The sequence below is a fragment of the Akebia trifoliata genome, chromosome 11 (assembly GCF_017979445.1).
Source record: "Akebia trifoliata isolate Shusen 1 chromosome 11, ASM1797944v1, whole genome shotgun sequence".
NCBI classification, from domain to species: domain Eukaryota; kingdom Viridiplantae; phylum Streptophyta; class Magnoliopsida; order Ranunculales; family Lardizabalaceae; genus Akebia; species Akebia trifoliata.
Genome location: NC_141385.1, coordinates 36,640,402 through 36,667,640, shown reverse-complemented (window position 1 = coordinate 36,667,640; position 27,239 = coordinate 36,640,402). Strand labels below are relative to the sequence as shown.

General features: G+C 36.1%; 1 protein-coding gene across 2 annotated transcripts in view; it reads right to left on the bottom strand.

Moving 5' to 3' along the window:
- Nucleotides 1-786: 786 nt before the first annotated feature.
- EMB2411 (DNA replication helicase) overlaps nucleotides 787-27,239 on the bottom strand; it is a 30,536-nt gene continuing 4,083 nt past the window's right edge. The window contains exons 11-34 of one of the 2 annotated variants that reach the window (XM_086459655.1): nucleotides 27,088-27,164; nucleotides 26,042-26,107; nucleotides 25,500-25,655; nucleotides 25,305-25,360; nucleotides 25,148-25,205; nucleotides 24,963-25,073; nucleotides 24,820-24,876; nucleotides 23,254-23,388; nucleotides 22,900-23,151; nucleotides 19,010-19,084; nucleotides 18,750-18,871; nucleotides 18,513-18,585; nucleotides 18,326-18,430; nucleotides 17,070-17,237; nucleotides 16,162-16,231; nucleotides 15,920-16,071; nucleotides 4,285-4,362; nucleotides 4,089-4,181; nucleotides 3,859-3,996; nucleotides 2,957-2,996; nucleotides 2,795-2,868; nucleotides 2,471-2,605; nucleotides 2,015-2,134; nucleotides 787-1,801 (exon numbers count right to left, since the gene is read on the bottom strand). In XM_086459655.1, the coding sequence (XP_086315781.1) occupies nucleotides 1,643-1,801; nucleotides 2,015-2,134; nucleotides 2,471-2,605; nucleotides 2,795-2,868; nucleotides 2,957-2,996; nucleotides 3,859-3,996; nucleotides 4,089-4,181; nucleotides 4,285-4,362; nucleotides 15,920-16,071; nucleotides 16,162-16,231; nucleotides 17,070-17,237; nucleotides 18,326-18,430; nucleotides 18,513-18,585; nucleotides 18,750-18,871; nucleotides 19,010-19,084; nucleotides 22,900-23,151; nucleotides 23,254-23,388; nucleotides 24,820-24,876; nucleotides 24,963-25,073; nucleotides 25,148-25,205; nucleotides 25,305-25,360; nucleotides 25,500-25,655; nucleotides 26,042-26,107; nucleotides 27,088-27,164 (2,570 nt within the window). In that variant the 3' untranslated portion in view covers nucleotides 787-1,642. Of the gene's footprint in view, nucleotides 1,802-2,014; nucleotides 2,135-2,470; nucleotides 2,606-2,794; nucleotides 2,869-2,956; nucleotides 2,997-3,858; nucleotides 3,997-4,088; nucleotides 4,182-4,284; nucleotides 4,363-15,919; nucleotides 16,072-16,161; nucleotides 16,232-17,069; nucleotides 17,238-18,325; nucleotides 18,431-18,512; nucleotides 18,586-18,749; nucleotides 18,872-19,009; nucleotides 19,085-22,899; nucleotides 23,152-23,253; nucleotides 23,389-24,819; nucleotides 24,877-24,962; nucleotides 25,074-25,147; nucleotides 25,206-25,304; nucleotides 25,361-25,499; nucleotides 25,656-26,041; nucleotides 26,108-27,087; nucleotides 27,165-27,239 lie in introns of those variants that run through there. The other variant, XR_015183138.1, reaches the window with a different exon arrangement.

Sequence of the window (27,239 nt, the reverse complement as noted above, 5' to 3'; positions counted from 1 at the left end):
CATTGTTTGATTTCACTTGGATAAAATTATGGAAAAAATATGAGAAAAAAGAAGAAGAAGAGAAGGAAAAAGAAGAAGAGGAGATGAGGGGGAGAGGAAGAAGAAGATGACAAGGAAGAGGAAAGGGAGAGGATGTGGCGACGGCGACGGCGACGATAACGGTGACGACAACGGAGGTAAGTGAGGAAGATGGGGGGAAAACGTGGTGGTGCCAAATGAGGTGAGTGATGGAGAAGAAGAAGAAGAAGAAAAAGAGAGAGAGAGAGAGAGAAGGTGGTCGGAGACGGAGCCGACGGTGACGGCGAGGTTAGTGTAATGGTGGTGGTGGTGGTGGTAGTGGTAGTAGTGGTGGTGGTGGTGGTAGGGAAGAATTGAAGATGGAAAATATGGGTGAATTTCATTTTCCCACCCATATGGGTGGGAAAGTGAAATCCATGATTTAGTGGACTTTTTGAATGGGGTGGAAAATGAATTTCATTTCCATGTGCAATCAAATACTTAAAAATGTCATTTTTCATGGAAATTGATTTTTCACCCTATTTTCCATATGCAATCAAACATACCCTTAATAAGAATTTTGGACCGAAACCACCAAAAAAAAAAGGCATTTATTTACTGAAAAGCTATTTTTTTTTTAAGAGGAAAGCGTAATTTGTGTATGATTGGTTTGTTTTGTTGAAACGTGTTTTAAAAAAAAAAATAGGGCATTTTTCATTTAATAGACCACAGACAGAAACCCAAACACAAAATATAACATTGCTTTCGTCCAAAAAATAAATAAATAAATAAAAAATTTTAAAAGGAAAAGAAATGGTAAGGTGTATGTAATAAACCTCATAACAAGGTGAAGCAACAAAAAAATACAAATAAAGAATGATGTCAAGCTTAAAAGTACTAACACATCTGCATCAAATAAAATTGTAGCAAACATATGGATGTAATTCACTCAAATATGGAAAACATATTTCAACAAGGATGATCAAATTATTTTCTGTATTTTTCTTGGCATTGTTGTAGCAAATTTAAAGCTTTTTTTTTTAGGTTTACCAGCACAATTTCATATTTAATGTTATAATACATGACACTAATCACTTCTACATCATCATCATCCAAGGCCATATAAATATTGTTTCTCCATTTAATTCAGTTGGAAGCCGTCTTCCGTTAATTTGAATGTACTCAAATCAGTTTTCACAACCCCAATCCATTCTTTTTGGTCTTACCTCTAGATTTCACTACCCGAATTCATATCAGCCTACTCATGTCATGCAAATAGCCAACCATCTGATGTACATTTTAAGTGTACGATGTTGTCATTTGCCTAGTTTCTAAATAGGAAGAAATGCAAAAGAAACATGAATCATTCTCACAATGTGGAAAATGAGATTTTGAACTGGTAAATCACTTGGAAGTTGGAACCCTTCGAATGCAATATCTAAAGAGAACCAAGCCACTCCAGCAATGACGCCTGGAGTGGCACACAAGAAAACCCTTGTGTGGCATGTGCACGCTCATGTGTGTATCATTTTTCTTCTTGTGTTTACTCAATGGACTAATTTACATTTCTGAATTGAAGCAGAAATAATCACAAAATTTCAGATACAAAATCAGCAAAAAAAATATACAGGAGGCTATTTTACACTCATCTTTTCTGGGAGCATCTCTTCAGCTCTCCCAAGTGGTTAATATCCTTCTTGGAGACATTCAGAATACCCGATTGCTCACAAACCTTCTCAATCAGAAGCTTAAGCAGTGGAACCTTTGAAAGTGTTCTGCATGATCCCACCATGATCAATTTCTTCTGCACATCCAAATGTCGCATGCCACATCTGAGTTAGTTTGAAGTTAATGCATACTTCATTGGCATACTAGAAATCTACAACTTTTAACTGTTTCCCATAGCTTTCAATGTTCAGATTTATAGTAGGATTGAAAGATTTATTGGAATCTGAAATATATGCACCATTCCACAAATGATTTCAAAGATATGGTAACATGTGATGATGTTATATACCTTGGCACGTGTGAGAGCGACATTGATCCTATGCCAATCTCCAAGCAGTGAAGAAGAGCAAGATCTAGGATATTCACTAGACCGTACAAAGGACACCAATATGCAGTCCTTGTCCCTTCCCTGCATAGCCATCACAGATTATTAACATCTGATATGAGACACAATGTCGAGTTCAACACCCAGCTCAATCACAAGAAACCCTGAATGCTCATTCAAAATCAGAAAAGTTAAAAGATGAAAAATAAAAACGGAAACCTCTTCCAAGAAATTAACAAGATCGAAGGAAATACTTGAACTTCAGTGAGTTTAACATTGAAGATGGACTAAATATTCAACACATTGAACATATGTCTGATACTTCAAGATCGATGATTTCTAAAGTCATTCCATAAAATCCATGGATATATCTGGAAATTTTGGAAAAGAATCATTTAACAAATGTTGCAAGAATATAACCTGGTATTTGTCAATGGTGTGTATCTCCACAGTAGTCCCAACAACACGTCGGATGAGGTTCGCTTGTGAGTTGTATGGGGTAATGATGCCAATCTCTTCCCCTAGGATTCCTTTGCTCACCAATTCTTCTGTGATCTATGTAATAAATAATTAGGAAATGAACACCTCCTACTATAATTTCCAAGCCAGTTTCATGACTGGCTTGACAAAGAGAGGTAAGTCCAAGGAAAGAAGCACATTTAAAACTACAGGGGAGGATTAAAGAAAAACAATTTGTCATTAGGTCCTGAATTCTTGAGAACGAATGTATGGAAAGGTCCATACCTGTGCAATAATGTAGGCCTCAGTTGGGTTGTTCACAGTCTTGTGCTCTTTTGCCTCCAATGCAGGCAACATATCTATGTCGTGACAGAGGGTTCATTGAGTTCAAACTATATAATGACACTTTTTTATCAGATGTCAAGAGCACATATGCAATTTACTAACCTGTGTTGATCAATACCACGGATCTGTTTGGATCCAAGACCTGCAAAAAATGAAAACAGATCATGACTGCATATTAATGTAATTGTGAATAAGATCATCACCAGATATTCTACATTCACATGACCCGTATGAACACATTGTGGAAGAAATGCAGACGCGTATGTGCACACCGTGTATGGATACAATGCAGCAACATCCGTAGGACAAGACCCCAGAGACATTGCACCATAATATATTATGCAAATGGAAACATGTATACAAATGCATACAAAAAAGTGCATCACATTTGAATATATAAACACAAACAGGAAAAGACCCAGGAGTCTGAAAATTATCACATTTGTCAGAACTGTCCAAAAAGTTCATGCATTTTCAATCTAAGTGTTTTTTCATCTCAAAATGAAATTCCAAATCTGACAATTACTTCTGATTGTGGCCATTCAGACTGCAGAGCCCATTTTGGTTTTCAATTGCAGGACACTCCTAGTTTTAAAAAATGGAAACATTAGGCATGCATATCACATATTAAAAACACAAAAAAAAATGTCGGGAACAATCTTAATTCATCTTTTAATAAGATAAAAAGTTTCAACCTGCAAAAGCATCAAATATGAATCTTTGACAAGCACAAGCACAAATATCTTCCTGACAGGAAGGTATTAAACCCTTAAGGAGTATGGAGCAATTAGTTTGTTGGGGAGTGCTTAGATGCCACAGTATAGCCAATAGGATAAAAGAGTTACCGCGCAATGGTGTTCTAGGCTTGGCATAAATGAATGGTGTGCCCTTGGCACACAAAAACTTGAGACATAGTTTGCTAGGCTTGGCACACAATAGCTATGCAGTTTCCAATTCATTGAAAAGAAAATACAAAATAACTTTCTGCGAACATCATACCATACCTCCTTAAGCCATGGTGTGCTAGGTTTGGCACATAAAAACTTGAGTTTGGCGTTTGCTATTTCAAAGGAACCACATCGCAACCTGTTCCCATATATTAAGGCATTCGATAGTTCCATGATGCCAGCACACATTCGGTACTGCAATTAGCAATGCATAGCTAATTCATTTAAAACATAAAATAACAAGAGGAGAAAGCAAGCCATTAAGTTTGATACGCAATTCAGCAAACCTGGCACTGCAAAGCTGAAATTGCCTGGGGATGTGCTTCTGAAAGCCTACAAAATAAGCTTATCCCCATTCCATTCTCCCGAGCCTCAGTGCTCTAAACATAAAATGAAATAATCACAACCTTTCTGGTAAATCAAATCATATGTGAACCATGCAAAGTTTGAACACTCTGACAAGAAAAGACATGAAATGTATACCTGCACAAGAGGGGGTAGCTGGTAATGGTCTCCAACAAGGACAAATGTTGAAGTGAACATCAAGGGACCCAAGGATACCTAAATAATATTGCATCGCCAGGAAAACCAATTATGGAACTCAGATAATAAAAAATAAAATAAAATAAAAAACACCATTGCACAAAACCAACTCCAGATTAAGGTGAAACTTCGGATATAAATGAGGATGAAGATGGAAGAAAATGTATATTTAGAAAGCAATACTATTATTTTGCAGAATCTGGATGTATAAACCATAGAGATAAATTTCAACATAGTATATGAAATACATAAAAATATTTCCATTTCCACGGGACTCGACACAAAATTTAACTCATGGTTTCTTTATGTATATATGTAGGTGGAAATCAATATTCATTTTACGAAATGTTTCTATGTACAATAAATTTCAACCAAAATAGTCAAGTTGTAGGTATAAAAAAAGATTTCAATAGTGAAATCCAATTGAAATTTTCTTTTTTGAAAAAATAAATTAAAATCAGTTGTAAATTTATAAAAATAACAAAAATATAAATTGCTAGTAGAAAAGACTTGTAAATTACACAGATATTTCTAATTAATACAAATGAATTATGACTAATTAGACTGCAATATATAATCTTAGTTTGAAGGTTCCAGCTTGCTAGGCTGGTTAAACTTCACTTACTATATACATAGGCAATGTTCAGCAAACAAAATGTTGTCCCATACGGGTTAGAAGTTTCAGAATGGGCTATGTTTTGTGAGGATGATCTCTATAGTGAGGAGATCATCCTCACAAAAAATCAGCCCATTCCAAAACTTTGAACCCATATAAGACAAAATTTTGGCTCCTAATATTGGATGTCAAATGAGACCCATGGCTTAATAATTTATTTATTTAAGCAAGTGTTTTGGAAATAATGTTATGTAATTAATATAATACTATTATTCTCAATTTATGTAAGATATAAATTGATAAATTGAACACCCAGTAGGATGCGATTGTGTACGTGAACACCTTTGTGAAGCTCACTTGGTAATTTGATCAAAGTAGGGCTGTCAATGGATAGTCGAAATCCGAATTCAAATTTGAAAAATCGGATATTATATGAAAATTTCGGATATCGGATTCAAATTCGAATAAATTGAACACCCAGTACCATTGCCTTGAAGATTGCTTGAGCCCATATAGCAACTTCTTCAATTTACAAACAAGATCTTCTTTATCGACTTCAATGAACCCTTCCGATTGGGACATGTAGATGATGAAATGCCCTCTTCACATCAAGTTGTTCCAACTCCACGTCGAAATGCGCTACCATAACCAACACCCTTATAGATGTGTACCTCACTATCGGAGAGAAGATTTCATCATAATCAACACCCTCCTTTTGTAAATACCCTGTTGCAACCAACCTTGCTTTGAACTTTAGTGTTTTAGTGTCTTATTCTCATGCAATACCTCTTTCTTCTTAAATACTCATTTGCAACCAACAAGTTTAGGAACAAACTCTCAAACAGAGTTCTTGTGAACGGACTCCATCATAACACCCATCCATTCTTCTCTTTCATTTCCCTCAATAGCTTCTTGAAATGTAGTGGGATCTCCTTTGCTTGCCACTAGTACAAAATGCACCTCATCTTCTCATCCAAACCTTTGAGGTGGTTTGATGGTCTTCCATATACCTATGCTAGGAGACTCATAATGAACCCTCTAGTTGTTTTTCCCCACCGGATGTGCTACCCTCCTCAAATTGTTCCCTTGTAGTCTTCTTCGTGCTAATAGGAACTTCGGAAACAACTAACTTGTCACCAACAATCAACTTCTCACCATCATCTTTCTTGATTTCTCCCTTAGGCATGGCACTTTCATCAAAGACAACATCTCTACTAAGGATTTTCTTTTTGTTTACCGGATCTCAAAGCTTGAATCCCTTCACTTACTTCTCAAATCCTAAGAAACTGCACTCGAGTGACTTTGATTGTCATCAGTAGGAATGAGAACATATGCATTGCATCCAAACATCTTTAATGTAGAAAAGTACAATTCTTTTCCCGTCCACACCTCTTTGGCATACTTAAATTCAAGTAGTTTTGATGGTGATCGATTAACCAAATAACAAGCATAATTAACTGACTCCATCCAAAATGATTCGGGTAATCCTGCATGTAGCTCATGCTCTCTCCCTTTTCATAAGAGTTATATTCATCCTCTCAACCGCGTCATTTTGTTGAGGATTTTTCTTCCAGGTAAAATGCCTTGTCATGTTTTCTTCTTTGCAAAACTTTAAGAACTTGTCATCTTGGTACTTACCCTCATTTCATGGTAAAATGCCTTGTCACTTCTCAAGAATTTAATTTTTTGTCCTTGTTTGATTTTCTACTTCGACCTTCCATTCCATAAACTTGGCAAAGACATCAAATTTCTCCTTCATGAAGTGGACCCATAGCTTTCTTGAAAAACCATCCATAAATGTGACAAAGTAGCGAGCTCCACCTTTTGATTTAGTAGGAGCGAGCACCCACACATTAGAGTAAATGTAATCTAGCAATCCCTTGCTCTTAATTTCTTTGTTTGCAACATTGAATGACACCTTACTTTGTTTTCCCATCACACAAAACTTACAAAATTCTAACTTGCATGATCCAACACCCTTCAACAATTTTCGTCGGTGTAACTCTTGCATTGCTCTTTCACTCGTATGACCAAGCTGTAAGTGTCAAAGTTGAGTTTCATCCTTGCTAGAATTTTCCTTCATGAAGATTGCAACTTCACATAGAATTCGGTTCTTCGAAAGCTTATAGAGGTTGTTTGCAAGTTTTACACATCTCATTATAACCATGGCTCCCTTAGACACCTTAAGTGCTCCATCATTTGCCGAAAATGAACACCCATGAGTCGAGTGTGCCTAAAGATAAAATTCTTCTTGAGTGACGACACATGCCTCACATACCCAAGGTTCTAACAATCCTATCATACAATCTTATCTTCACGGTACCCATTCCAATGACTTTGCATGCCGTATTGTTACCCAGTAGATCATCTCCACCGTCATGAGGTTCATAAGAGTCAAACCAATCATGATTGAAACACATGGAAAGTACTCTCGAATCTAAAATCCAAGAATTGGAGATGAGATTACTCGAAGATGCCGTTAAGAGCTCTCTAGTGATTTTTAATGTTATGTTTGTCGTGGAGCTTAACCCGGTTTTCTTCTCTTCTTTTACCTCTGCTTCATACTTTCAACAATCTCTTTTGTAATGTCATTTTCTTCTCGCAGTAGTAGCACTCCGCTATTTTTTACTTTTAGATTTGGATCTAAAAGTCTTCCCTGCGAATTTTCCTCTTTTTTTTTGTTCGACCTCACTCACTTGAACCATTTGCAATGAGTCTTTCCCCTTGAACTTCCTTCTCACTTAACTTTTTTGTGATCACGTGAGAGAAAAGGTTTTGAACCACCTCCTCAAACTTGAAGGTCTCTTTGCCAAACATGAGAGTAGTCCAAAAATATTTAAAGGAATTTGGAAGTGATCTCAACAAAAGCAATGCCTTGTCTTCTTCCTCAAACCTTACTTCTACCTTCAACAAATCACTAAAACACTAAATGAACGTGTTCAAATACTCCTTCCTCCATCCTTAGGGCATAGAGTTAATCCTTAAGGAATAACTTGTTGGAAAAAAAATTTCCTATGTAAAGTTTTTCAAGCTTATCCCATGTTCCCCTTGCAATCTTCTATGATGTAATACATGATTTCATGAGATACATGCAACTCAATGGAACTAGTAGCCTTCAAATCCAACTCCTCCCATGTCTCATTGGACATGCTCTCCGACTTTGCTTCAATGCCCCAAATGCAATTATGAAACTCTTATTGAATAAAAATGTCTCATTTTCATTTGCCACATGTAAAGTTTGATTTCCCATCGAAACGTTTCACCTCAAACTTCACCCCACCGGAACTTTCGATCACCGTTGTACCCTTCTCCATCATTGCAAACCCCCTAAATAACCTAAGCTCTAATACCACTTGTTGTGTATGTGAACACCTTTGTGAAGCTCACTTAGTAATTTGATCAAACACCTATTGGGTATTTCACCAGACATATAGTATGCCACACCTTCCCAGGCCTTGTTTGATAATAGCAATGAAGGATAAACCCAACTAATAGTAACAAAAGCAAAGAAGATAAACAATCACACAAAGAAAGAGTAAGAATACAATACCTACAACACAAGATTTTATGTGGTTCACCCGAAAATTACGTCCACAGATGTATGAGCATTGGAAATCGATTACACTATGAAGAAAACAAGGCAACTTGATACAAAGAATCACCTCTATCACTTAGCTTCACCTTCTTCTATATCTGAATCTCTCTGGAATTTTTTCTTTACTCTCCACTAGAAAAGACTTCAGACTACTCACAAAAGAAAACAAAACCCTTTTTTTAGAAGCACCGCATAAGTTGGCCACTTACATAAGTTACAAACCCAAACCCAAATTATCTTGGACCGACTGAAAAACATGTTGTAAAGTGTCTAGTTTCTATGGGTGTATATGTATAAGGATATACATGTAAATTATGTAATCTTCTCTTCACCTTAAAACAAATGCTAGTTGGGTAATTGCCTTCTAAGCAACTTATACCAAATAATCAAGTTGGTATCAGAGAAACACTGTTTTCCCTTTTTCCTACTGACATCAGCATCACGTCATGTTAACGTCAACCCTAGATCTTCCCTAATCTCCATTGACGATGGATTTCGATAGTTCATCTTCTGAGTCTAATGGACTCCTTAGATCTTTTTTTTTAAGCCATTTGATGTGCATTTTGACAATTACAAGTTTGGTTGGTCATCTTCCTCGATATGCATTTTTCTTCATCCAAATCTCTAATCTCAAAAACCCCTTGAAGGGGTTGTCATTTTTGGTTGTGTATCACATCTACAACCCCTGAACTTTGATTTTTCTCAGTTTCACAGGGTTTTTTCCCTCTTTTTTAGGTTTCGATTCACACGAAGCCTATTTTTTGAGTTCTAGGCTGCATTCTCTTTTTAAGGCAATATTATCTTCTAAGTTGTTTTCTTCAGCTAGTGGAGTCTTCTTTGGCCCTTGTTTTTAGTTTTAATCTCTAGAGGCTTCAACATCTAGTATCTTTTTTTAGCAAATTTCCTCCATAACGGACTCCAAATCCCTTGTACCTCTCACCTTCTCCAATTCTATTGTAATTCTAGCACTAACATAAAGTTCGATGATGATAATTTTCTCACGTGGCATCAAGCTATTACTCTTTACATTAGAGGTCGTTCAAAGATTGGTTATCTTACAGGTGACACTCCTCGGTCTACTACTGATATGATGTTGGGATTTTGAGAATTGCATCATTCTGAGCTAGCTTCTCAACTCTATTGAGCCTCAAATTACTACCTACTATATTTTTTATGAGATCGCTAATCAGATATGGACCTCACTTTCACAACATATGCCTTACCTAAGAATGATGCACGAATCTACCAACTTATTCACGAGTTGGTTACTTTTCAACAGGGAGAAAATTTTGTTTCTGATAGAAAGAGTTACGTTAGTATGAGCCTCTATTTGAGCACCAACCTGAGTTAACTAAGATTATTGCTAAGCATATTGAACATTGCCAGATCTATGATTCTTTTGAAAGACCTTCGCATTGAGTGCGAGAAATTGTGCACTCAAATTCTAACGACATCCCATCTTCCTCCACTTTGCACCATCTATGCCACAATTTTTAGTAAAGAGCATCGTCATGCATTTATGTCTTCAAGGACTTCTTCTGTTGCTCTTCAGTATCATATTGTTTTTGCCAGTACCTCTCACTCTCCCATTCTTCCCTTTATTGGAAGTGGTCGAGGGAATGATTAAGGTCGTAGTGGTCACAATCGCAGATGTAGTCGCTCCAGTGTGATATGTTCCCATTGTGGTATTGCAGGGCATGACCGTGCTAAGTATTACCGCCTCCATAGTTATCCAAAGGGCTACCATTTTTGTTCTGCCATTTCTACCAATGATTCCACAATTGGTTGATGCTTCCCAACCAAAGTCTACTATTGATATTTTGAGCTTGATGAAAACACAGATGGCTGAGATTATGCATATCACTGCATTGCTTTGCGTTGAGATGCAGCTTCCATCCAACCCTACTGTTACAACTACACCCTCTTCTACAGTTGACCCATCCTCATCTGATGCTTCAGGTATCCATGATTCTTTAGCTTATACAATCACTGATATATCTTCTCCTACTCAGTGGGCCATAGACTTGGGAGCTACTATTCCTTATATTATCTACCTTCCTGTCAAAAAAGATTCGCCTTCCTAATGGATTTTCTACACCTGTCACTAAGATAGGAACCATTACTATCTTTTCTTCTCTCTGTCTCACATCCTACATGTTCTTCATTTTTCTACTAATCTTCTTTTTGCCAATATTCTTGTTAAACACTTAAATTATTGTGCTATTTTTTACCTTACATATTGTGTTTTTAAGGACCAATCTATGAGGAGGATTGTTGGTAGGTGTATCGAGATAGGAGGCCTATACTACTTGGATACTTACCCTTCGTCTTTTACTATCGCTGCTACTGATGATGACCTTTCTACTTTTTTGCCTTTTTTCTATAAATGTTAGTGTGGATACTATAAATTTGTGGCATGCCAAGCTTGGGCATGTTGGCTTTCAAACCTTGTGTACCTTAATTCTCAAATTCCGTACTTTTTGTTCTTCATCTAAATTTCAATGTGTCATTTGTGAACTCGCTAAACATGTTAAAATATCTATCCTTCACATATGCATTATTGTAAGTTCATGTTTGAGTTGGTTCACTTTGATGTTTGTGGTCCTTCCCCAACCACATTTCTTGATGGATTTTGCTACTGTATTACCTTTATTGATGACTACTTTCGCGTCACTTAGGTATACCTTATGAAATCTAAGGATGAAATTTTTTTCTAAATTTCGTGAATTCCATACGATGGTGTCCATCCAGTTTGGTACTCCGATTAAAGCTCTTCGATTCAATAATAGTGGTGAGTATTGGTCCACCTCATTTGTTCACTATCTTCTCGACCCAGATCTTAACCATCAATTTACTTGTCCTTATACCCCTAAACAAAATGGTGTTGTTGAACGTAAAAATCGTCATTTGGTTGGGGTTGTCTGCTCTTTGTTATGTGGTATGCAAATGCCTAAGACCTACTGGTCCATGGTTGTACTTACTGCATATTTCCTGATCAATCGTATGCCTTCTCAAATTTTTCATGAGTATACTGCATTCCAAACTCTTCATCCTAGGCATCCCATTTCTCTCATTGAGTCACGTGTTGGTTATTCTAGTATGTCCAAAGGATATTACTGTTATGATCTTACATCTCGTCGGTTCTTTACTTCCATGGATATTACTTTTTTTTAAAGATGTTCCTTACTTTTCTAGAGATCTTTCTACCCCTCTTGTATCCTTTCTTTGCCTATCCAATTGATCTTCATCAACCGAAGGAGTATCTCACTTATGTTCCTCGCAAGTGGCATTGTTCCTCTTCTCTCCACGTTGGCACCTTTGGTAGGTCTTTCTCACCTTATTGATGCACCCACTATTTCTCTTAGTCTTGTTGATCACATTCGTCTTATTGATACTTCTGCTCTTGATTTGTCTATTGCTCTTCGTAAGGGGATTCGTAAGTGTGTTACTCCTTACCCATTTGCTACGTATGTTGCTTACCAGGTTGTTTCTTCCACTCATCGAGCATTTCTTTCTGATATTGACTCTGTGACTATCCCACGCGCGATTTTTGCTGCTTTGTTGATCTTGCATGGACAACTGCTATGCTAGATTTAATGGCTAACTTGCAAAGTAATCAAACATGGGATATGGTTTCTCTTCCCCTTGGGAAGAAAACATTGGGTTATCGTTGGATCTTTACTATTAAGCATAACTTTGACGATAATATTGCACGGTACAAACCTCATCTTGTTGCTCGTGGTTTTACACAGACTTAAGGCCTCAACTATGGTGACACATTTGGTCCTATGGCAAAGTCGACTTCAATTCGTGTCCTTATTTCCACTGCAGCTTATCAAGATTGGTCAATTAGATGTGAAAAATATCTTTCTTCACGAGCATCCCACAGAAGAAATGTATATGGATCCACTACCTGGGTTTCTACTTTAGAGAGAGTCCATGAAAAGGTCTGCAAACTAAAAAATTATATTTATGGTTTGAAGTAGTTACCTAGAGCTTGGTTTCATCGCTTTAGTGGAGTGGTGATTAGCATGGATTTTCAAAGATGTCACTTTGATCATACTATATTCATTCATTCTGGCTCCACAAGTCATATTATCCTTAGTCTACGTTGACGATATTATTCTTATTGGAGATGACTCATCCTTCATTATGTATGAGAAGAAGAAACTAGGCCATATATTTGAAGTGAATGATAGGGCTCTTAAAATAATTTATTGGGCTTGAGGTTGCTCGTTCCAGGAAAGGTATTTTTCTCTCGCAAAGGAAGTATGCGTTGGATCTCTTATGCGATATTGGTATGATCGGTTGCAAACTAGCAACTTCACCTATGGACCCGAAGCTATCTCTACATGAGATTGAAGATGATTTTCTTCCTGATCCACATACCTATCAACGACTTATAGGCCAGCAGATTTATCTCACCCTCACACAACCAAATATTGTCTTTGTTGTGAGTATGGTTAGTCAATCCATGCATGCTCCTCGTCCTACCCATCTCATGGAAATTCATCGTATTCTCCGTTTTATCAAATCTAGTCCAAGTCGTGGACTTGTATATCGTTCTCACAGTCATCTAGATCTCACTACTTTTACTAATGCAGATTGGGCAAGATCTACTTCTGATCATCGTTTGACCTCAAGATATTGTGCATTTCTAAGAGGCAATTTGATTGCATAGACGAGTAAAAAAGCAACTAGTGGTATCTCGTTTGAGTGTTGAAGCAAGGTATAAGGCTTTGCTCATAGTATTTGTGAGCTTCCTTGGCTTTGATCTCTTCTAGGTGAGTTAGGAGATTCATACTATTATATTGTGACAATTAAACAACAAAGAAGATTGCCTCTGATTTTGTTTTGCATGAGTAAACCAAGCATATAGAGATTGATATACACTTTTTTTGTGAAAAGGTCCAAGATAGTTCGCTTAGGTTGCAACATGTTTCTTCTTCTCATCAACTAGCAAATATATTCACCAAAGCGATTGGATCATTCATCTTTCAAGACATCACTATCAAGCTAGGCATGTTTGATGTTTATACTCCAGCTTGAGGGGGAGTGTTGTAAAGTGTCTAGTTTCAAAAGGAATGTGTATGTATCATTTTTTGGTGTGTATGTATAGGGGTATACATGTAAATTATGTAATCTTCTCTTCACCTTATTACAAAGGCTAGTAGGGTTATTGTCCTCTACGCAAGTTATACCAAATAATCAAGAAAACACACTCACTTGGACCGAGCCTAATTGATTTTGAGCCATACTTCAACAATGTGATAGTGATGCCAGTTCGAGATTCCACATTGAAAGGATGTTCAAGATTTCAAAAGAGCTAATTTGAGAGTATCTGCAATGGATCTTGTTTACAGACGATCATGTTTGTGAATTTGATCCAAGACAGATAGCTGTGACAGGAGTATATCTCAAGTCAACTCCTAATAGAAGTATAGGGCTCAAAATTGAGTGAGATAGGTTTGATCAAGCATCTAACTCCGACTGCAAAATTCGTCAACTTGATGAGAAGATTGTGTTTCTTTATGGCAATTTAAATGAAGAGGTGTATATGTGACAACCACCAGGATTTGTTCATCTTGATTGTCCTACTTACATATGTAAGTTGCAATGTGCTTTGTATGGATTGAAACAAACTCCCCGAGTATGGTTTCAATGGCTCACTGGTTTTTTAATTGAACATGGTTTTCACTGTAACAAGGCCGATCCTTCTATATTCATCTACTAGTCTCACAAGGATATGATTATCCTTCTACTATATGTAGATGACATAATTTTGACGGGCTCCTCAAAGATATTATTATCTTCTCTGATCTCTCATTTACAAAAAACATTTTCTATGAAAGACTTGGGCACGCTACACTATTTTTTAGGCATTGAAGTTCGCCATGTTAATAATGGGCTTCTTCTCTCCCAAACAAAGTATGCCAAATAAGTTCTTGAGCGAAGTCAAATACTTTCTTGTAAACATGTTTCTACACCCATCAACAACAAACAAAAACTTACTCTAAAAGATGGAAATCTTGGATCCAATACCTTATCGGAGGATCATTGGTGCACTACAATATTTAACATTTACACGGCCTGATATTGCATTTGTTGTCACACCGTGTCTTGTTGTTATCTCGACCTAGATCCCTACTTCTAATAAGACTAGGACTAAGCATGACAGAGCAATATAAGGACATCAAATGGTAATTTTGGAGGTAGAGGGGGGGAGGGGGATACTTTGGCTTATTAACGTGGGATCCTCGTCTTGTTAGTTGTTGGGAGGTTATCTTTGAGTTTTGGAAGGCTTCAATGAGTGCTTGACTGGAAGGTTGAAAGTTGAGTATAGAGGTTTGTGAGTTAGAGAATTTGGTCTCTCTTGTATTTACTCAACCAAATAGTTTTAGTTAGTTCTCAATCATTGACACCCATGATCATGACCCTTCACAATAAACGATATCTGATTTGTATTCCCTTGTGGTTGTTTGTTATATCTGATTTGTATTCCCTTGTAATATTCCAATATGATGTAGATCTTTGTTCCAACAATTACTATCAAAGTGTGAGTAAATGGGGCCTCAGTTCTAACTATAAAGTATGTCCATCATGCAAAATTCTTTATAATTTTAAAACCTTTATTACTTACCTCCACTTATATTTTCTATTTTGCTAACTTTAAACTTAATAGTTTACATTGCTAATGTGGTATTGTCCCTCAAAACATACACTCTACAAGTGAACGAGGTATATTTTTATTAAACATAATGATGTTCTCAATATGGCAATATGATGATTTATTTACGAAAATGTCGACTTCGATATTGGGAGTCTTTATCCTTCTCACGTAAAGCTAAAGTTTTAAAGTTTAGTTCTTAAACATTTTTTATCTCTCCAACATTTACTTTAATCACTACTCAAACCATGTATGTATACATATACTAGTTTAAATGAGAGGAAGATGTACTTAAATGTATCTTAATCAAGGTTAATTTTGATATAAAAGATAAGTATGTATTTTGGGAAGAAAAAAATGGGATAGAACTAAAAGTAAATAATTTTTTTTAATGTTTGGCATATGTATGCAGTTACAGGGTTGATCCTTAAACCTTATTCACCCCCCCACGCCTAAAACCTCAAGGCTTAAGTTACGAGGCCAAACCATACCATCACCTCAAGGCGTAAGTCCCAACAGCCTTGAGGCAAGTTTTTTAATACAATGTGAATCATAATCTCATTTACGCCTAGCAAATTTTTGATTTCCCAAACAAGATCTTATCATTCTTGTTTATGTAGTACTACTCAGAGATATTCTACTACCATGGTGATATCCTACATATAAAAGAAACAAACCAATAAGAAAGATTACATACAGGAAGGGTAGTTTGTCCAGCTTCATCCATTATGCACACATCAAACCTCTTTTTGGAAAGCAAGGGATGAGTAATCCCCAAACAAGTTACTGCGACGACTTTGACTTGGTCTAACCTTAGTTTAATGTCTTCGACACTGCAGGTGTCCATGGCTGTCAAAAGAAGAATCTAAAATAAAACCACATTGGGATGAAAATAGATGGAAAGAAAATATGAATTTTGATCAGGAATGACAATTAAACCTGAAAAGCAATGCCCACGAACTTCCTCATGCACAGCTTCATATCTCCCAACACGTAGAAAATCTATCCCCTATAGCAAGTAATGTTTCAATAAAAGCAGGATAAACTTTGAAGGACAAAGATTTGATGGATCATATACATAATTTCAATGTGCCTTACCGAGAGCCATTCATTAAGAAAACTCTATCATTACACATGGATGGGAGTGGGTTTTCATCATCATCATAACCTTATCTCAAAAAAATTGGGATAGGCGTATTTGGTTCAAAGCCATTTTTATGTTAGTTCTAACATGTTCCCTGACTCAAATATTTCCAAAGCCAAGCCGCTATAAGAAAAGAACATATACAATTTCACTTTTCAAAATGGGCTTGGAGTCCTGACTACTTGGGCTTAATGTACACTCAAAGTCCATTTTAGCTAACTTTTTGTTTCAACCTAGCCCTATACTAGGGCAAAACTGAAATTTAAGACCTTGGCCTAGAAGATACTAAGCCCAAATGAGTGTGTCCACACAAATGCTACTGGCATAGCACCTTGCTAGTATCATATATTCATACCCATGTGTTCACATTTTGCATTTTTTAATGAAAAGAAAGTTATATAACTCTCGACTTCTTGATTCCTACCATACAATCCTACTAAAGCACTAAGCCTTACCTTATTCAAATAATTATAGTTTATAAAGTGAAATTAGATCACTGTATTCAGAGTTGAAATAGAAGTATAATTAAAATCAACACTTATCAAGATTTAGGTCAAAACTAGCAAGGATTTAGACACAATATTCACTAAAAAATCAACTCCACAAACAAAATAACCATGATTTGTGTACGTCAAGAGAGAAAACATTTTGGGAACTAAAGAAGGCTATAATTGTTACTTGATTTATTTGGGATAGAAATAACCTGAGATTTCAATTTGATAAGCAAATTATCAACAGCTGAATTTGTGTAGGACGTAAGCAAAATGGATGCACCTCTCATCAACAAGGCCTTCACAGCATGCACCATAGTTGATGTTTTGCCTGTTCCAGGCATTCCTAGAATAAGGGCGTAATCCTTTGCCGTAAGTATCTGAAAACAAGTGTATGACTAGTGACATTAAGACTTTGAAAAAGACATGACTGATTCACAGCAATCTAGAAACAGTCCATGTTAACTGACATGCAAAACAAAAGACAAGAAAGTCATTGCAGAAGCAAGGTATTAAATTTCAATATCAATGTCTGTTTCAATCAGTTTGGAAATGAAAATATTCTGTGGACATATTTTGGAAATTCATACAATTTTCATGAAATTATTGAAATGTAAGCAAAATGATCTAAATATTGAGAAAAATTTTACAGCAACTGTAGGAAATGGCAAAACAGATACTACAGCACACTCATAAGTCATAAAAATATAATATACAACTATATGAAGTGTGGAAATGAAAATCAACAACATTTCACTATATATATGCCCAAGGTTTAGAGAGCCCAAGAGTGAAAAACAAAAATATTCAATATTGAAATGAGAATAAAAATGTTATATTAACTACATGCACCTTAACATGTAAGAGATTTGCTTAATGAACACACTATTAAGTAATATATTCATGCATTATTATATTTTTGTCTTTAAAAATAAATGAATAAATTACAAATATTCCAACTATTAGAACATAAACACATATGTGTGTGCTTATATGAATATATTAATGAGCTTAAAATAAATCAAAATAAGATGGTATAAATAGTTAACCAATTCCAATAATTGTGAATAACTGAATATTATGTGTGATTTTTTAACAAGTGCTTGTTGTTATGTATAATTTATAAGTCTTTTCTACAAGCAATTTATAAGTTACGTTATCTTTATAATTTTATAATATTTTCAATAAAGAACATTTCGGCCAAAGTTTGCTACAGATCAAAACATTTTCACCAAAATCTTGTATTTTCATATGTAAAATTTAACTCTTTTGGTCAAAAATCACTTTCATCGAAAATTTTGTGAAATGGATAGTGATTTCTGTCGAAATATATATAAAAGAAATTGTTAGTGAAATTTCGTGTTGGACCTTTTGGAACTTGAAATATTTCCACGTATTTTACAGAAATATGTTGAGATTCAATATTATGCATAGAAGCATAGATTATGAGCACAAACACATAAATAACCTTGTGGATAGCTCTGCGTTGATCATTATTCAGATTCTTCTCTGACCGGACATAAGATATTGCTGGATCTTGACTGAATATAAGTCCACTATCAAACCTAGGTGCCTGCGAGGAATCAATTAAAAAAGTAGTCAGTACCACATGTACATATTGAAGTTAAGGAATCTGCATGTAAGCAAGGATTCACCTCGAGATCAACAATCATCTTCCTAAGATGAGAACTTCGTTCACTTTGTAGAAACATTTGTACGAGGTTAAATCTACACATGAAAGAAAAGCATGAAATGTGTTAATACCCATACTTTCTCACAACTAAATATCATTATCTGCACCTTGTCTCAATTATTTAGGGTTGGGGCAATTAACTATGCTAGCTGAAATAACTTCACCAAGAAAATGAAGATGGTTACAATCGGAGCAATACCGCATAATTGCATATGACGTAGTAACTTCATCCTTATCGATTCGCCAAACCTCTTGAAGGAGGTCTCCAGTTTCTAAACTAGGTTTGCTTCCTGGAAGCCTTAAGCGTCTAGAAAAGGACACCTAGGAATATGTAAGAGTGGTTAATTCATCAGAAAATGAACTAACAATCCCCTGTTATCATGTCAAGCATACATGTGTATGGTGCATAAATGAACAGAAAACTAAAGGGAAAATAAGTTTGACATATATTATCCTTACGGAAACATGGAAGCGACTGATGTTAGCTATGATTCCATTTGCAACTGCCAAATGCCCAGATTCCGTGCGAAGTATCTAGACATAATAATGGGGAAAATTATTAAGCATGAAATAGAACTTAGTACAGGCAGTGGCCATGCAAAGACAAATGCAAAAATACAATTCATGAACATTCAAAATCTGTGTTCATATCAATTGAAAAACATGCCTATTTGTCATCTAACTACATTGCATTGAAGTAAAAAAGACATGTCACTGACCCAAGCATGTACTAAAGAATACAGACGATTCAGAATGTTGTTAAGAGGATCATCATCATCAAAACCTCATCCCTGAACGGAGGACTAGATTATCAAAAGAAAAAAAAAATAGTGGATTATCTTAAGAGATTATCACATAAAGTTGTAATATCTAGCTTTGTTAATCACAAATGGAGCATTTATTTGATCAGTAGGAATATTGAATATTACAAAGTGTTTCCCAAAAAAATTAACTAGGGTCGCTTTTCTTTTTGATAATTCAGGGGAAAAAAGCAATACAAAGGGAAAGTCGGGATGACCAACTAAGAAAAAACAGCAACAAGAAAAAGGAAAAAGGTAATCTAAAATTCTGATAGATTACAAACTACTTCCCAACAGACTAAAAAATCTTCGAAAAATATCCCTTTAAACTCTTTGAAGATCTTGCACCAAAAGAACAATAAGCCCAAAATCTTCAAAAAAATCTCTTGAGAAGACCTTGACTTCCCTTCAAAAGTTCTTTCATCCATTTCCTTCCAAATGCCCCATGAGGCTGCAAAATGGGTAAGACTCCACAACAATCTCTTCAACAAGCGAAAACTAGCCCCCATTGAGTCCATTCCACCAATACACCTCTCAAGGAGCCTTGAAGACAACACTCCACCCCAAAACGGGCCAGAAACATAACCCACACCTCCTTAGCCACTTCACAGTGTACTAACAAGTGGTTCGATGTCTCCTCGTCACTCATACACATGTAACAAACATTTGGCCCACAAAATACCCTCTTCCTCAATTGATCAAGAGTAAGGATTTTGTTTTGGATGGCCATCCACACAAAGAAGGCCACCTTCAAAGGCACCCTTGGCCCCGACACCGAGATATGACAAAAAGTAGGATCTCCACTCTTAATTAAATCATTGTAAAAGTCTTTAACAGAAAAAATAACTTCACTATTAGTTTTCCAACATCTCGAGTCCTCCCCATTAAAAAATTCTTGTAACATTGTCTGGACTACCCAATAACTCCATTATCTCTAGCACTTCCCAGTCATTTAATCTCTTCTAAAGCGCAAGTCCCACATTGGAATCCCATCATCCACCACCCTTAAACTAGCAATTGAGGAGCTTCTCTTAGTCGATAAGGCAAACACCGCTAGGAATCTATCTTTTTAAGGGACCCTCCCCACACCACGAATCCTCCCAAAACCTAACCTCATCTCCCCTTCCCACTTTAAATTTTATTCTTCTTTTGAATTGTGGTAGAATTTTGATAATACATTTCCAAACACCGCATCCATAAGTGTTATTTGCCTCCCCACTTTCCCAGCCAAAGAATTTCTTCCCATACTTCACCACAATTACCTTTCTCAGTAAACTTTCCCGTTCCATCCCAAATCTCCATAGCCATTTTCCTAATAAAGCCTAGTTCAAAGATGCTAAATTCTTGAAGCCCAAACTCCCCAAGCTCTTGACCGTACACACATTTTTCCAACTTACTAAATGAAGTTTACTTTTACCACCCTTACCATGCCACAAGAAATCTCTGAATAGTTTGTCTAGTTTCAACTCCACACTTCTAGGTACCAAGAAAAGAGAGAAGCAATAGATTGATATACTATAAAACACACTCTTGATTAAAGAAAGCTTCCCTCCCTTAGACAAATAATTAGCTTGCCAAGAACCTAATATTCTAGAAACCTTCTCTATTACCAGCTTCCATATACTGGTACTCTTGTAAGGGGCCCCCATTGGAAGACCCAGATATGAAGAAGGAAGAGAGTCTACTTGACAACCCAAATATGTCGTTATATCATCCATCTACCACTTGTCCCACAGGAAAAAGTCTACTCTTACAAAGGTTCACTAGAAGGCCGGTCACTGCTTCAAAACAACACGGCACACCTCCAAGGAATCTAACTTGATTTATATCCTCATCCAAGAAAACCAAGGTATCATCTGCAAACTGTAACTAAGTTAATAACAGACCATCGATGCTTGGGCATAAACCACCAAAACCTAATTCTCCACTTCTCTTCCGATCATCCATCCCAAGGCTTTTACAACCACCAAGAATAAAAAGGGGGAAAGAGAATCTCCTTGACGAAACCCCCTAGAGCTTTTGAAAAAACCCTCTGGAAAACCATTAATGAGAATAGAAAAGGAAGTTGAGGAGACGCACAACATAATCCAATAGATCCACTTGAACCCAAACTTCATTCGTCTTAAAATGTACTTCAAGCACCTCCAACTAACGTGATCATAAGTTTTCTCCAAATCTACTTTGCACACAACACCGGAGACCTAGCTTTTATCCTTGAGTCAAGGCATTCATTAGCAACTAGAATCCCATCTAAGATTTGTCTACGACTCACAAAAGCACCTTGGCTTGAATCAATGATATCCCCCATAACTTCTTTCATTCTTAAAATGAGCATTTTCGAAATGATCTTGTAGGTGGCAGCCACCAAACTAATTGGTCTAAGATCGGCTATGTCCTCCACCCTTCTTTCTTTTGAACCAAGGCAACGAATGTGCAATTCAACTCCCGATCCATGATACCATGATCATAGAAGTCTTTCACCACCGCCATCAAATCCCATTTTATGATGTTCCAACAAAACTTGAAGAAACCCATGGTGAAACCATCCGGCCTGGGTGCCTTGTCCAAGCATAAGCTAGATAAGGATGCCCACACTTCTTCCTCTTCAAAAGGTCTTTCCAAATGAGTCCTTTGCAAATCCGAAATGCAATCAAAGTGTAACCCACCTAACTTAGGCCTAAATTGGTATCTTTCCGAGGACAAGTCCATATAAAAATCTCCACCTCCTTTCTTACTACCTCTTCCCCTTCTACCCATTTTCCCCCAATTTTAATCTTTGAAATGAACTTGGATCCTCCTATAAGCATTGGCCATACGGTCAAAAAATTGTATTACCATCTCCTTCTTTAAGCCACTTGATTCTTGATTTTTGTCTCCAACAAACCTCTTCCATATTAGCCTTTGATTAAACTCTTCCTAAACAATACCCCTTATCAACTTACTCCCTGGGGATAACAAACCCTTTTCCTCCCTCCTATCCAACTCTTCAATCTCCAACAGAAGCTCGTTCTTTTTAACTTCCACTTCCAAAAACATCATAGGAGAATGCCTTCAATTTATCCTTGATAAATTTTAACTTCAATTTGAAAACTACGCCCTGTCTACCTTCTAAAGGCCTTTGAGAACATGGCAAGCCAAAGCATCATATTTGCATGAGTAAATAGCAATTTCTTAGCAAAGGTACATGAGAAAAAATTTAGCTACTACTGTGCCAAACAGATCTTAGCATTAGCTTACAGAAATATAAAATGCAAAATTGGAATCATCGTCATCATCATTTATTCCTTATCAAAATTGGGAATAGGAATTTTATTTTGCAATTCAACTATACTTAAAAGGCATGTTAGTCGGGGGAAGATTGGACTAGGTATAAAATACATATATTGACCAGAATTATATAAAACCCTTGCCTACAGTAAAAAGTTTCATAACAAACTTGTACTACACATTTCATAAAGACTGAATGCATCAAATGAAAATCACATTCATCCCAACAAGGAAAAATAACAAAGAAAATAAAATTAAGGTCATAAAGAAAATTATCTATACCACATAATCCCCACTTCTGAGTGCACAGTCCAGATTGTTTGATAGAGAAGGGGTTGCATTCAGAGTTTCTCCATCATGCATTTCTAGGTCACGAAGAGGCAAATCCTTACGAACAAAATGATAAATGAATCGGCCATCTTTGGAAGACTTATCTGGTGAGAATCCATTTGAAACATCAAGAACAATGGGAGAAAGGCTGTTGGTGGATTGTTCAACAAGATAATGTGAATGCCAAATTTCTTTCTTTGCAACCTGAAATAGTGAGAAGAACAAACATGTCAAGGGATTATGTAGCAAATATCATGGCCATTATCATTTCAAATATTACGAGTCTAATGATTTCTAAACGTTAACCTGTGTCTCTTTGGCTTCCAAGTCAATCAACCGATCCCATTGTCGAAGGAAATCACAATGAACATTGGTTAAGTGTTTAACATTTGAATCGAACACAACCCCCAGTCCGCTGCTATCTATGTCGCCACCATGTGCCTGGGGTATTAAAACACATTACCCAAGAATAACTAAAAGTAGAATGAATGAAAATATGTTTCATGAGATCTGTATATAATGAGGAACAGCCTAGAAATTGCATCCAAAATTTTGTACCATTCCAATTGATCCTAACCGCCATAATGGTCTATATCATTGTGACCAGAACTCATCGTTCAAAAAATTAGAACCATCAAGGTGAAAGGAATTTTAGGTCGTGTCCAATCCAAGGGGCACCCTCCTTCCCTTTGTTAAAACCTTATAAAAGCATAAATGTTATTTACTTTTTAATTGATAAACTACAGTGTTTTTAAATTTCCTCTACTGAAAGTAAGAGTAAAGAAATCATTAATCAATTTAATTTTAGATGTGTAGGCCAACCAATGGGTGACCCGAAAATTTATAAATGGGCCCAAAAATATGTATTCCCTAAAAATTGTGCTCCACCAATGTGGTATGTGACTGTTGTGTTCATGCTGCTATTTGGATTTTCAATGGGACAATTACTATGAAGAAATATCTTTCTTATTTTAAATATATAAAACTCTATAAAAAAAAAAGATTTTGCTGAGTAATAGTATTGTGGCACTGATACGGTGTGTACATAGGCATTTAGTGGTGTGCCACGGAAGTGTTGTGTCGTGTCATGCCAGCACGCAACACAGAAAAAACATGGAAATTTGGAGTGCCAATCAGCTAATGTAACATTTCTTTTGTATGGGTTAGGTGGCTTGTGAGAAGCCCAAGTAGGTTTGGTCCATTGAGAAAGAAAATGGTGACTCACGGTGGTTCACTAAGATGGTGAGCTTGGCATGAGAGAATGAATCCTCTGTAATAGTGTGGATGACGATTTTTTACCAATTAAAATATATAGGGAGACGATCCAAAAGGTGGACTCAAGAGATTTGAGTGACTGACATCTAATTTCATGGGTAATGGCTGATTTTCAGGTTGACAAAGCTCATTGTTATTGCTGCCCAATTCTATAAAGGAAGATCTCAACCAAATAATGTTCTAGCAAACATTTCAAGATACAGAACAGTATATTGTATTGCTTCTTCTCCATAGTAATTAAGGAAAATGACTCCTTAAGTGTTTTTATTCAAATAATTGAAAATGCTTCTTGTAGACATGCATAATATTAACTATTCATTTGTCCAATTGCTGGTAGGGGTCTCGCAAAGCCCGAAAAATATCCTCGAAAAAGAAATGAATAGTCTTGTGGGGGGACAAGTGTGAGAATCAATTATACAGAAACTTCGAGTTGGAGGGAACAAATAATTACTATAGCAAGGCAACACTGCATCAGTCTCGATCATACTAAACAATCCATGAAACCAAAGCAATACTGTAGAAGTAAATCACAATTGAGAGACTCTACAAATTATCTTACTGATTGAGAAGAGCTAATTGCATATTGGAGGGACTTACCTTATGATAAATTGTACAAACATTGAGATGGCGACAATTTTTGCACTGATTTGGATTCTACGATAGAAGATGCATAAAATAATCAAATGGCAATCCAGAAAAGTGTAATCAAGAAATTAACAAGGCTAAGTTGAGCACCATACCTGTAGCATTGAAGGAAGTTGTTGTATTGTTGATGCCTTTAGTATATCACTCGCAAGTTCGTTACGCCGCATTATTAGCCCAACCATGTCAGATCTTTGAACCGCAATTCCCTTAAAGCAATAACAAATACCAACTCAGTAGTTTGATAGCATGCAAAATCATTTTTAAAAAAAATTGATCTTACATGTGTTTGATCTGTTTGGAGATAATAAAGAAGACCAGAGTCAATATGCTTCGAGTACCTAAAAACAAGACAAACAGAAAGCAAACAAAAGAATGTTTCGAATGGAAATGTCCACATGATAGGCTGAAACACACAAAAATTGCCCAATCAAACTCACCTTTCAGACATTAGAAGAGTGTACAAGACAACCTGAGCACAATGTTCCATGAAAGACTGCATATATGGAAGAAAAAAAAAAAACAATACCATAAGGGAGAGATAAAATACATTGCAGTCCACAAGAAAGAATTAATGAAAACTTCCTTCCATTTTGTCAGTCCATAGTATGTAGATTAGTTAATCATAGACATGCCTGGCCACTGGTTCCTTTTCCCGTTTTAAACTCTAAAGGCATGATTTTCTCATTGGATCCATTAGTGTTTGAATCTTCTTTTATTCGGATAGAAGCATCAATCATTCCTTTCAGACCATATCTCGGTGCCCATGCCATCTCCTCAATATCCATCACCTACAATCTCAATATATCTAGTATAAGGCTATCACATGCAGCTTATATAACACTTGAAAATGAACTAAAGAATTGGATTTCTTCTTCAATATGAAATTACTATTCAATTACATAGTTCAGCAGATGTACATATGAAAAGAAGCATGAATAGGCCAATATGAACAATGACTGCAAACATGTATACTATGTATGAATACATATACTTGATATATGCAAATTTATCTTGTCAACATGAGTGCTGATTGCATGTCTATCCATGAAATTGGCTATATGACATATGTGTTTATGCATATGCATGAACTACAGATATGTGCACATTTTTTTTTTTTTTTGAAAAGTGCACATGCGCCCACCCTCCCCCCAAAACATCAAATAAACAACCTTACCTCAATTATGTTGACCTTTTTCTGTTCATTATTTGAACCAAAATCAATAGTAGGAACTTCAGATTCCTGTCAACAACCATGACATACCCATTAGACTAAAGCATAAGGAGTTAGTGTGTAGCATAAAGTGTTCTAATAGAGTTACCCATAGATGATTCTAGCAATTCACATATGCTGGTGCGACACTCCTTACAAGATAGTGATTAAGGAATTGTTTTTTGGTAAAATGTAGCACCATATATATAGGAGAATGCTAGCGTCCAAAACCTCATAAGGATGTTAGCATTCTCCACAAGTTTAGATTTCCAAAAAATGCCCTCGATATTTTTGGCTTTTAGTACAAAAAGATAAGGTCATTTTAGTATTTGTAAGATTATAGTTTTGTAAATATAGAGATTCTCAATGGTATTTTGATTATTGTGCAATAAATGCTTTTAAAAATATGTCATTGAGTTTTTTCTATATTTAAACAAGTACCAAAATGATCTTACCTTTTGTACTAAAAGACAAAAATATTGAGGGCATTTTTTGGAATCCAAATTTGGGGAGAATACTAACATCTCCATGAGGCCTTGGACATTACCATTCTCCACATATATATAACTTGCAAAGGGATCCCTAGTTCACAAGCTTGGTTCATAGCTAGCACAGAATCCTATTCCATTGAAGCACACTTTTAGCCATGGGACAAATTGATCAAGTCGAAGAATCTGTTAAAATCCATTTCTGCTGTTGGGGTCATCCCAATAGCACGTAATACCAACTCCATTAATCTCATGTTTAAAAGTTCCCAAATCAAACACTACCTGTGTCAAAGGTGACACCCATACCATATTCATGCAATATTCAGTTCCATAGACTAGAATACATGCCAGCATTATTCCATTGGCATCAGATAAATAGTCCATATTAATGAACTATTCGGTTCCATAGACTAGCATCTGTGCCAGCAATATTTCATTGACATCAGATAAGTAGTTCACAGGATAGCTAACATATAAATTAGATCATCGAGTAGACAAAGTAACCAAAGATTATTATAATACCTGTGTAAAGCGAGTGAGCCAATTTAATATCCTTGGGATTGCGTCAATCAATGTTGTGTGCATATCATTTTCGTTTACTGTACAGTTCACATAAGAAATTGGAGGTTAAGATACTAGAAATTTTAGAGCTAAGTTGCCATGGCTCATCCTAG